At 44.7% G+C, this 12,456-nt stretch overlaps 1 protein-coding gene across 1 annotated transcript; it reads left to right on the top strand.

Annotated features, from left to right (window-relative positions):
- Nucleotides 1–436: 436 nt before the first annotated feature.
- Nucleotides 437–3,102, top strand: LOC135980838 (uncharacterized). Its single transcript, XM_065581069.1, has 2 exons — nt 437–1,362; nt 2,618–3,102. The coding sequence occupies exons 1-2, from the start codon at nt 816–818 to the stop codon at nt 3,100–3,102; spliced, it is 1,032 nt and encodes a 343-aa protein (XP_065437141.1). The 5' UTR covers nt 437–815.
- The last annotated feature ends 9,354 nt before the right edge of the window (nt 3,103–12,456 follow it).

Here is a 12,456-nt window from a genome sequence, read left to right as displayed (position 1 = left end):
TCCATACAACCCTGGCTATGTCATTTAATTTTGGATCAACAAAATAATCTGCAGGAGCATGATATAATTAGTATGTTGAGTAAGTGAAACATCCACAGTGCACACACATGCACTAGAGGTTGGGTGAAACCTCATTGAAGCTGAAGGGGAGCATAAGATGTGCCCTTCATTAAGGCTAAATGTAAAAATAAATTTTGCTCCTTTATGAAATAGATAACTGAAACAATAGGAGCTACCATCCAAAACACATACCATATATAAGGATGGTTATGAAGCTTAGGCTTTGACTGGAGATTGAATGCAAGCACACAGCGCTGCGTATTGTTTGAGGGAGCTATGTGTGTAAGACATAAGCAACAGAAATGCTACAGAAGCATACAGAGAAGGCAACCAGGAAGTCCCAGAGACAGCACTTCTCATTTGACTGAGAAAAAGGCCTGGTCTACACTACGACTTTAATTCGGATTTATCAGCTTTAATTCGAATTAACCCTGTAACCGTCCACACAACGACGCTAGTTAATTCGATGTAAAGGGCCCTTTAAATCGATTTCTGTACTCCACCCCAACGAGCGGAGTAGTGCCAAAATCGATTTTAACAATTCGAATTAGGGTTAGTGTGGCCGCAATTCGATGGTATTGGCCTCCGGGAGCTATCCCACAGTGCATCATTGTGACCGCTCTGGACAGCAATCTGAACTCGGATGCACTGGCCAGGTAGACAGGAAAAGCCCCGCGAACATTTGAATTTCATTTCCTGTTTGCACAGCGTGGAGAGCACAGGTGACCACAGATACCTCATCAGCACAGGTAACCATGCAGGCTGATAATCGAAAAAGAGCACCAGCATGGACCGTGAGGGAGGTACTGGATCTGATCGCTGTATGGGGAGAGGATTCAGTGCTTGCAGAACTTCGTTCTAAAAGACGAAATGCAAAAATTTTTGAAAAAATCTCCAAGGGCATGATGGAGAGAGGCCACAATAGGGACTCAGACCAGTGCCTCGTGAAAGTCAAGGAGCTCAGACAAGCCTATCAGAAAACAAAGGAGGCAAACGGTCGCTCTGGGTCAGAGCCGCGGACATGCCGCTTCTACGCCGAGCTGCATGCAATTCTAGGGGGGGCTGCCACCACTAACCCACCTGTGTTCGTGGATTCTGGGTCGGGGATAGTCTCGACGCCTGAGGATTCTGCCGATGGGGTAGAGGAGGAGGAGGAGGAGGATGAGCTTGCAGAGAGCACACAGCACTCCATTCTCCCCAACAGCCAGGATCTTTTTATCACCCCGACTGAAGTACCCTCCCAAGCCTCCCAAGCCTCCCAAGCCAGTACCCAAGACTCTGACCCCATGGAAGGCACCTCAGGTGAGTTTACCTTTTAAAATATAAAACTTGTTTTAAAAGCAAACGGTTTTTAATGATTACTTTGCCTGACTTTGCATTCGCGGTCAGTTCAGCTACTGGAAAAGTCTGTAGCTACTGGAAAAGTCTGTTAACGTGTCTGGGGATGGAGCGGAAATCCTCCAGGGACATCTCAATGAAGCTCTCCTGGAGGTACTCCGAAAGCCTTGCCAGAAGGTTTCTGGGCAGTGCATCTTTATTCCCTCCTCCATGGTAGGACACTTGACCACGCCATGCTTGCAGCAAGTAATCTGGTATCATTGTCTGACAAAGCCTGGCAGCGTATGGTCCCGGTGTTTGCTGGCATTCAAGCAACATCCGTTCTTTATCTTGTTGTGTAATCCTCAGGAGAGTGATATCACTCCTGGTAACCTGGTTGAAATATGGGAACTTAATTAAGGGGACAGAGGTGGCCGTTCCTACTGGGCTGTTTGCCTGTGGCGGAAAATAAATCCTTCCCTGCAGTTAGCCAAGCGCAGATGGGAAATTGGCCCTGAGTTTTTCGCGTTTGGCTAGCAGGGATCTTCCCTGTTACCAGCCACGCGGTGGGGGGAGGGGTACTGTGATCATCCCAGAGAATTCATGGCGAGGGGAGGGGGGGGCGGCGGCGGGGGGGGGGGGGGGGGGAGTTAGTTTGGTGCCTGTAGGGATCTTCCCTGATACCAGCCACGCGGTGGGGGGAGGGGTACCGTGATCATCCCAGAGAATTCATGGCGAGGGGGGGAGGTGGCGGTGGGGGGGGGTTAGTTTGGTGCCTGTAGGGATCTTCCCTGATACCATCCACGCGGTGGGGGGGAGGGGTACCGTGGTTAGTTTGTTTTCTGGTGCTGCTGAATGTTAACAGAAAAACCGCAGCACTCTACTTGCCTGAAGGGGCCCAGACAAGCCCCACCACACTGCCCTCCCCCCCAACTGGCTGAGATTGGCCAGGCTTCTGCAGCACTCTACAAGCTATGCTTGGTATGTGGGAAAGTAGGGCGCAGAAGCTGTAAGAGAATGGCTTACCATGGCCGCATGCAAGCAGAATTCTGTTGCCCAGACCTGTGATCTCTAGCAGCAAAGCCACAGGCACTCAGCATTAAGAGGCAAAATGCGACCTTGCACAGAAATCACATGTGCTATGTAATGTGAACAGTGTTGGTCACCGTGAAAGAGTATAAGCATTGTTCTGCAAAATGTAGCTTTTAAAACAATTCTCTCTTTTTTCCCCTCCCTACAGCAGCTGCAAATTCCTCAAGCCTCCCTCCTCCATCCCGAAGGTTATCACAGATAAGGTGTCGTAAGAAGAAGACGCGAGAAGAGATGTTTTCGGAAATTATGGAATCCAGCAGAAGTGACAGAGCTCATCTGAATGAGTGGAAGGAAACAGTTTCAAAGTATAGGAAAGAAGTCAGTGAACGTGAGGACATGAGGGACCAACGTGAGGACATGAGGGACCAACGTGAGGAGAGGAGAGACCAACGTGAGGAGAGGAGAGACGCTCGAGATGAGAGGTGGCGTCAGGAAGACCACAGGATGAAGGAAGCAACGCTGGGGCTGCTCCAGCGTCTGGTGGAGGTTCAGGAACGGCTGCTGGAAAACAGACTGCCGCTTCAGCCCCTGTTCCACCCTCCCCCCTCCCCATGTTCCGTATCCTCCTCACCCAGACGTGTAAGAACGCGGGGGGGGGGAGGCTCCGTACACCTTCCCATTCCACCCCAGTAGACAGCCCAAGCAAAAGGCTGTCATTTTTTTAACCTTTTCTTTGTGGCTTTTTCCTTCCCAGTAATCCTCCTCCCAAATACCACCCGGGTTCCCTCCCTCTTTTTCTAATCTATTAATAAAGAATAAATGATTTTTAAATGATAGTGACTTTATTTGGTTTGAAAGAAAGCTGGGGGAAGGGGCAGGGTGGGTTCCTTACAGAAAATCAGTCAATAAAGGGGGCGGGTTTTCATGAAGGAGAAACAAACAGATATTTCACACTGTAGCCTGGCCAGCCATGAAACTGGTTTTTAAAGCTTCTCTGATGCACACCGCTTCATGGTGTGCTCTTCTAATCGCCCTGGTGTCTGGCTGCGCGTAATCAGCAGCCAGGCGATTTGCCTCAGCCTCCCACCCCGCCATAAAGGTCTCCCCCTTACTTTCACAGAGATTGTGGAGCACACAGCAAGCAGAAATAACAATGGGGAGATTTCTTTGGCTGAGGTCAGAGCGAGTCAATAATGAACGCCAGCGACCTTTTAAACGGCCAAATGCACATTCTACCACCATTCTGCACTTGCTTAGCCTGTAGTTAAACAGCTCCTGACTCCTGTCCAGGCTGCCTGTGTATGGCTTCATGAGCCATGGCATTAAGGGGTAGGCTGGGTCCCCAAGAATAACTATGGGCATTTCAACATCCCCAACGGTTATTTTCTGGTCCAGAAAGTAAGTCCCTTGCTGCAGCCCTTTAAACAGAGTTGTGTTCCTGAAGACGCGAGCGTCATGAACCCTTCCCGCCCAGCCCGCATTGATGTTGGTGAAACGTCCCTTGTGATCCACAAGTGCTTGCAGCACCATTGAAAAGTACCCCTTGCGGTTTATGTACTCGGTGGCTTGGTGCTCCGGTGGCAAGATAGGGATATGGGTTCCGTCTATCGCCCCACCACAGTTAGGGAATCCCATTGCAACAAAACCATCCACTATAGCCTGCACATTTCCCAGAGTCACAAACTTTCGTAGCAGCACCTGAGTGATTGCTTTGGCTACTTGCATCACAGCAGCCCCCACAGTAGATTTTCCCACTCCAAATTGATTCCCGACTGACCGGTAGCTGTCTGGCGTTGCAAGCTTCCACAGGGCTATCGCCACGCGCTTCTCAACTGTGAGGGCTGCTCTCATCTTGGTATTCTGGCGTTTCAAGGCAGGGGACAGCCCTTACGCATGCGAAAGTTCCGCAGCCACTGGGAATCGTCCCAGACCTGCAACACTATGCGGTCCCACCAGTCTGTGCTTGTTTCCCTTGCCCAGAATCGGCGTTCCATGTTTAGAATCTGCCCCATTAACAACATGATCTCCAAAGCACCGGGGCCTGTGGTTTCACTGAATTCTGTATCCGTGTCCGTGTCCATGTCCTCATCATGCTTGTCGCTGCGCTGCCGCTGCCTCCTCTCCTCGTTTTTCTGGTCCTGGCTGAGCATAAACTCCACGAGAACGCGCGAGGTGTTTACAATATTCATGAGTGCTGTCTTGAGCTCAGCGGGCTCCATGCTTGCTGTGGTATGGAGTCTGCAGTGTTCACCCACCCAGGAAAAAAGGCGCGAAAATGGTTGTCTGCCGTCCGTTGCTTTCATGCAGGGAGGGAGGGAGGGAGGAAGTGAGGCTGTACCCAGAACCACCTGCGACAATGTTTTTTGTCCCATCAGGCACTGGGATCTTAACCCACAATCCCAATGGGCGCGGGAGACTGCGGGAACTATGGGATAGCTATGGAATTGCTACCCACAGTGCAACGGTGCAGAAATCGACGCTAGCCCCAGTACTTGGACGCACACCACCGAATTAATGTGCTAGTGTGGCCGCATTCATTTCGACTTTATACAACCTGTTTCTCAAATCCGAATTATCTAAATTCGGATTAATCCCGTAGTGTAGACATACCCAAAGTTGAGAGAGCATGCTTTGGGCAGAGTGCTTGCTGGCTGGCTGGCTGACTAGAGCACTTTTGGAACTGTGCACAAAGAAAATGTCCCCTGCTATTTGATTATACTGTGTTGAGGGAAATAGAACATTGTACAGTCTTTGTATATAAACAAGAATGTATCAAAGAAATACCTGACTCCACCATTCATTTCTCCTCCTAATGGAAACAACATGCAAGTCGCCAAATATTTGACCGAATCAAAAGGGGTAACATTATCACTATATTTATCTCTATAAATTTAAACCAAAATACATCATCAAAATGCCCCCAAAAAAGAGAGCTGATTTCTGTTGCAATTTCTTCAGGTGATTTTCCATTGTTTCCTGAGAGCTTGCTGACTTTAGCTTTACTATCATATGGAAAACAACTAAAACTAGAGCAGGAGACTGGGAATCAAGGACACTTCGGTTCATTCTTGACTGTATCCCTAGCTCATTTTCTGGCACTGGGCAAACTTCTAAGATCTACATTTTCAAACTTGGGCTAGAAAGATAAATCCATATGTCATAACTATAAAGGGAAGGGTAACAGCTGTCCTGTGTACAGTACTATAAAATCCCTCCTGGCCAGAGACTCCAAAATCCTTTTCCCTGTAAAGGGTTAAGAAGCTCAGGTAACCTGGCTGGCATCTGACCCAAAGGAACAATAAGGGGACAAGATACTTTCAAATCTTGGGGGGGGGAGGCTTTTGTTTGTGCTCTTTGTTTGGGAGTTCGTTCTCTCTTGGGACTGAGAAGGACCAGACATCAATCCAGGTTCTCCACATCTTTCTAAACAAGTCTCTCCTATTTCAAACTTGTAAGTAAAAAGCCAGGCAAGGCGTCTTAGTTTTACTTTGTATTCTCAACTTGTAAATGTACCTTTTACTAGAATGTTTATCTTTGTTTGCTATACTTTGAACCTGAGGCTAGAGGGAGGTCCTCTGAGCTCTTTAAGTTTGATTACCCTGTAAAGTTATTTTCCATCCTGATTTTACAGAGATGATTTTTACCTTTTTCTTTAATTAAAAGCCTTCTTTTTAAGAACCTGATTGATTTTTCCTTGTTTTTAGATCCAAGGGGGTTGGATCTGTATTCACCAGGAGTTTGTGAAAGGAAGGAGGGGGAATGGTTAATTTCTCCTTGTTTTAGATCCAAGGGGGTTGGATCTGTATTCACCAGGAGTTGGTGGGAGAAAGAAGGGGGGGTGGTTAATTTCTCCTTGTTTTAAGATCCAAGGGGTTTGGATCTGTATTCACCAGGGAATTGGTGAAGGTCTCTCAAGGCTACCCAGGGAAGGGAATTAGCTTTGGGATGGTGGCAGCGGACCAGACCTAAGCTGGTAGTTAAGCTTAGAAGTTTTCATGCAGGCCCCCATATTTGTACCCTAAAGTTCAAAGTGGGGATACAGCCTTGACACCATATTTCAGCACTGAACTAATTTTCCTGATTTTCAGAGGTGTTGAGCAGCAAATCAAAGTCAATAGGATCTCAAGATGCTTGGCAAATTTCAAAATTTGGTCATTTTTATTTAGGTGCCTACAGATTTAGTTACTTATCTTTTGGCACCAAAGTTGGAAAATTTTAACATTCTTTTGGTTGTATCGCCATAGGAAAAAAGTGTCTTCTTATGTAGCTTTAAATAAAACACAACTAACATGAGGAGAAATCCTAGTGAAGACAAGTCTGGTTCTAGTTTTAACACATGTTAGCAGTTTCAAGGTAAAGGCTATGGTGGAACCTAGTGTTTCACTTGGCCTATTAACTAGAGTTAAAAGTACAGCAGCCTTCTCGTCACAAGTATTTTAACCTCATGCCAGTTATCATGTGTTAGCTAACTAGAGGTAAAAACATACCCTTTCTTCTGATGAGGACAAGGCCATAGGGCTAGATTTCAAAGGTATTTAGGCATCTCAAGATGCAAATATATGCTTAGTGTGGATTTTCAAAGCATGAAGGTGCCTAAATTCCAATCAATGGGAGTTATGCACCTAGGCACTTTTGAAAACCCCGCTAGGTGCCTATCTGCATATTGAGGCACCTAAATATCTTTGACAAATCTGTACTTTCATGTCTCACTTAACCTATCTGTAAAACAGACATAACAGTACCCAGCTTGTAAAGGTCTTTGAAGCCTCTAGTTGAAAAGTGCTGTATAAAGGCAAAGTTTTCTTCTTATTCTCAATATATTCTTTCAAAGGATATCAATTTTCCTTGTATGGCATAATGCAGCTTACATGTACACCTTAACTGAACAGGCTATTAGATTATTTGTAACTGATTGATTTCTTTGTGCATATGCACATTCCTTCCCTTTCTCTTCTGATTACATCCCTTTGTCTTCTGTTTCAGTTAGTAAGCAGGAAATGCCTTTAGTTTTGCATTTTACACAATGGTGTTTTACATTCATATTCTGCCTGCTTTTGTTGTAAACCCAACATAGTCAACTGATGTCATGAGTAGGTTGTTGTAGAATATGTAATATTCTTGTCATAAGGCTGACAAAGGAGGTGCTGTAGTCATAATGAACAGGTCAGATTATGAAAAGGAGGCTGCCAGGCAACTTTCCAAGACCACATTCTACAGGCCACTATCGTCTGATCCCACTGAGGAATACCAAAAGAAACTACACCATCTGCTCAAGAAATTCCCAGCTACAGTACGGGAACAAATCTACATGGACACCCCCCCAGAACCCTGACCTGGGATATTCTATCTGCTACCCAAGATCCCTAAACCTGGAAACCCTGGATGCCCCATCATCTCAGGCATTGGCACTCTTACAGCAGGATTATCTGGCTATTTGGACTCTCTCCTCAGACCCTACGCTACCAGTACTCCCAGCTATCTTCGAGACACCACCAACTTCCTGAGGAAACTACAATGAATTGGTGTTCTTCCTGAAAACACCATCTTGGCCACCATGATGTAGAAGCACTTTACACCAATATTCCACATGAGGATGGACTACAAGCTGTCAGGAACAGTATCCCTGATGAGGCCACAGCATGCCTGGTGGCTGAGCTTTGTGACTTTGTCCTCAACCACAACCACTTCAGTTTTGGGGACAACTTATACCTTCAAGTCAGTGGCACTGCTATGGGTACCCGCATGGCCCCACAGTATGCCAACATTTTTATGGCTGACTTAGAACAACGCTTCCTCAGCTCTCGTCCCCTAGTGCCCCTCCTCCACTTGCGCTATGTTGATGACATCTTCATCATATGGACCCATGGAAAGGAGGCCCTTGAAGAATTCTACCTGGACTTCAACAATTTCCACCCCACCATCAACCTCAGCCTGGACGAGTCCACACAAGAGATCCACTCCCTGGACACTACAGTGCAAATAAGTGATGGTCACATAAACACCACCCTATACCAGAAACCTACTGACCGCTATACGTAACTACATGCCTCCAGCTTCCATCCAAGACACATCACACAATCCATTGTCTACAGCCAAGCCCTAAGATACAACCGAATTTGCTCCAACCACTCAGACAGAGACAAACACCTACAAGATCTTTATCAAGCATTCGTAAAACTACAATACCCACCTGGGGAAGTGAGGAAACAGATTGACAGAGCAAGACGGGTACCCAGAAATCACCTACTACAGGACAGGCCCAATAAGGACAATAACAGAACACCACTGGCCATCACATACAGCCCCCAGCTAAAACCTCTCCAGCGCATTATCCACGATCTACAACCTATCCTGGAAAATGATCCTTCACTCTCACAGACCTTGGGAGGCAGGCCAGTCCTCGCTTACAGACAACCCCCGAACCTGAAGCAAATATTCACCAGCAACTATACACCACACCACAGAAACACCAACCCAGGAACCAATCCCTGTAGCAAACCTCGTTGCCTACTCTGTCCCCATATCTACTCTAGCGACACCATCAGAGGACCCAACCACATCAGCCACACCATCAAGGGCTCATTCACCTGCACATCTACTAATGTTATATATGCCATCATGTGCCAGCAATGCCCCTCTGCCATGTACATTGGCCAAACCGGACAGTCCCTCCGCAAAAGAATAAATGGACACAAATCGGACATCAGGAATGGTAACATACAAAAGCCAGTAAGTGAACACTTCAATCTCCCTGGTCATTCTATTACAGATTTAAAAGTCACTATCATTGAACAAAAGAACTTCAGAAACAGACTTCAAAGAGAAACAGCAGAACTAAAATTCATTTGCAAATTTAACACCATTAATCTGGGCTTGAATAGGGACTGGGAGTGGCTGGCTCATTACAGAAGCAGTTTTTCCTCTCCTGGAATTGACACCTCCTCATCTATTATTGGGAGTGGACTACATCCACCCTGATTGAATTGGCCCTGTCAACACTGGTTCTCCACTTGCGAAGTAACTCCCTTCTCTCCATGTGTCAGTATATAATGCCTGCATCTGTAACTTTCACTCTATGCATCTGAAGAAGTGAGGTTTTTACCCACGAAAGCTTATGCCCAATAAATCTGTTAGTCTTTAAGGTGCCACCAGACTCCTTGTTAGTCTTGTCATATGTTTCAAAAGCTGTGGCCAAAATTAGCCCCACACATTGATTTTTATCCAAAAAATCACAATCTATTTTGTCCAACTCAATAGCCATTTTTTTGTTCTTTGCCAAAATAAATGCTTATCAGAAATTAATCAAGCTGTTTCACTGACATCTGCCTGTGCTCTTCTTATCTTTGAAAAATATAACATCCCTTGGCCCGTGCCACTTCCCGCAGCCTCCATTGGCCTCACTAAGTGGTCTAAGTGCCACTAGATGGGACAAAACAGCACACCCAGGAGGTGTGTCTCACACACACATACACACACACACTGAAAGGCAATAAATAAATGTTGAGTTGAGGTTGCTAGGTGGTATGTCGGCCCCTTGCAGAATGCTGAGCTGAGCAGAACTGAGAGTTCTGAAAACCAGGAAATGCAGAGTTAAGGTTGCCCATTGATGAAAGAGGGCAGAGTTAAGGTATGCCCCTGCAATCTTAACTTTGCTCTCTTTCAGCAATATCCCAATAAACCCCATTAACACAAATACCTTTGGTCTGCCAACCACACAGTTGCTGAAGTGTACAATCTCTTCACCTCAGTTTACAACCCATTCACTTTTACCCACAGGAGTCTATTTAACTCTTTGTCCATTTAAAGGACAAAAAGGAAAACGGGATGACATACTACCAAGGAACCTTAACTACATGTTAATATAGCTTTTTGCCATTGAATTTCTTTGGGTTTTTTAACCCAAATGGTTAAAATTTGGCAAAGATATAAGCAGATGGAAAAAAAAAAGGTTTTAAAAGGCAAAGTGCTGGGCAACTTTAATAATTGGCAGTGTTACCAGCACAACATGTATTATAGTGAGAAAAAGTTAATCCCAGATGTTTATGTTGAATATTGTACTAACCAGAGTGTAGGGAACGTCTATTGCATAAATAAGTTTTTAAAATACTTCATTAACAATATTTCCCCCCTTTCATGACATATCTTTGCTTTTCTGCATTCTCTACAGAATGCATTATTCCATAACATCTTTGATATCAAAAGTCTCATCCACAAATTGGTATCAGTACTGGACAAAATATCAGGTTAGTTCAACATTCCTTTGCAGTTTGCAAAGTTTGTCTTTAAGCATTGCTGAGAGCCACGCATGTATATCCTTCCTCAAGTAGGTCTCAGCCTAGTTTCCCCTCCCAGCAGTGAAACTATAGAGTGGGGAGCCTAAAAGGCCTAAAAGCACCATAAGGCTTTTTTTTTTTTTTTAAATAGAGCTCTATTGCACTCTCTGAGAAAGAAACAAGGAATAAACAGTGACCTTACAGAGTGTAGTCCCTTGGAACATGAAAGAAGAGCCTATAATTTTAAATAACTATTACAATTCTTTTGGATTTTGTTTTACTTTTGTTATCAAAATGTTTCTATAATAAAATCCAGGGTAGTTTAAAAATGTATAGGTTATACAAGCAATAGTGTGAGAATAGTACCATATCAGTATGATAGCATTCATGCATAAGTCAGGATAAGCACCTCAGGGCTGAGTGATATATAGTGGAGGTAACTTGCAGGTAATAAGAGAATTGTACAGTCATAGAGCATGACTTTTAGAATAAGTAGTTATGGCAGGTTGAATAAAACATTTTTATTGCTGCATTGTCTTTCAGGTTTTAATATGAAACTATACTAAACCCAGTGGAGTCAAATCAAACACTAAGCTTCAGAAAGAAATCATAGGTGTTTATTTTATTTTCTGTGGGCCAGGTTTTCCTTATGTTCTAGTCACTTGGCACTTGTGAGTCCATTCTCCAGGATGCAACCTGAACTGCTGTGTCCTCTTACCTCTCCAGCCTGGGATGCATTTTACACTATTTTACTAGTGAGCTCTCTCATAGCCACCACCATGCAAAGCACTCCCAGCTGAGTACATAAATACTATACCCAGCCTCCATGAATAATATACAGGATGACACCCACATATCCCTCAGTCCCAGCCTTGTCCCCCCCAAGAAATGTCTGTCTTATACTGGTCACTAGCCCACTTGACCATACAAGATTATAAACAGTCCATCATTCCAACAATGAAATTAATGGGCAGCAGGTTTAAAGCAAATAAAAGGAAGTTCTTCTTCACACAGAGCACAGTCAACTTGTGGAACTCCTTGCCTGATCAGGTTGTGAAGGCTAGGACTATAACAGTGTTTAAAAGAGAACTGGATAAATTCATGGAGGTTAAGTCCATTAATGGATATTAGCCAGGATGGGTAAGGAAGAGTGTCCCTAGCCTCTGTTTGTCAGAGGATGGAGATGGATGGCAGGAGAGAGATCGCTTGATCATTGCCTGTTGGGTTCATTCCCTCTGGGGCACCTGGCATTGGCCACTGTTGGTAGACAAGATACTGGGCTAGATGGACCTTTGGTCTGACCCAGTACGGCCATTCTTATGTTCTTATGTTCTTGGTTAGAAATATTATAATGAGTAGTTCCTTATTAAACAACCCTACTACACTGAGGATGACTTGGAGAGGCAGAATATCCTACATAATACAACTCAATGGTGGTGTAACCTTAGGGGAAAAAACTGTTTATGTAGACAAGAAATTTGAAATTATTAAAAAAAAAAACAGCAGTTGGATTTCAGAAGTGACTTACTGTATTTAAAACCACCAGTCTCAGAGAAAAGGGCTTGAATAAACTTTTTGGAAAGAAATAGCCAAACATAGCCAAACTGCAAGAAAATAAAATGCATAATGAAAAGTCTAAGTATATTTCAAAGAGCTACAAGCTCGTCCTCAGATGCAGAAAAGTATCACTTTGTCCAAGGGGAATGTGGACTGTCAAAATGCAATCTGTCACACACATCAGCAGTGATGCTACTTTCAGGAAGCGTGCAAGCTC

Source organism: Chrysemys picta, chromosome 1 (assembly GCF_011386835.1).
Source record: "Chrysemys picta bellii isolate R12L10 chromosome 1, ASM1138683v2, whole genome shotgun sequence".
In the NCBI taxonomy this organism is placed as follows: Eukaryota; Metazoa; Chordata; order Testudines; family Emydidae; genus Chrysemys; species Chrysemys picta.
The sequence above is the reverse complement of the archived record's forward strand: the minus strand, read 5'-3'. Positions and strand labels throughout refer to the sequence as shown.

Bases quoted from the DNA above. Each gene is read 5' to 3' on its own strand.
- LOC135980838 (XM_065581069.1), top strand. From the start codon at position 816: ATGCAGGCTGATAATCGAAAAAGAGCACCAGCATGGACCGTGAGGGAG. The intron at 1,363-2,617 runs GTGAGTTTACCT...CCCTCCCTACAG, and splicing joins CCCCATGGAAGGCACCTCAG to CAGCTGCAAATTCCTCAAGC.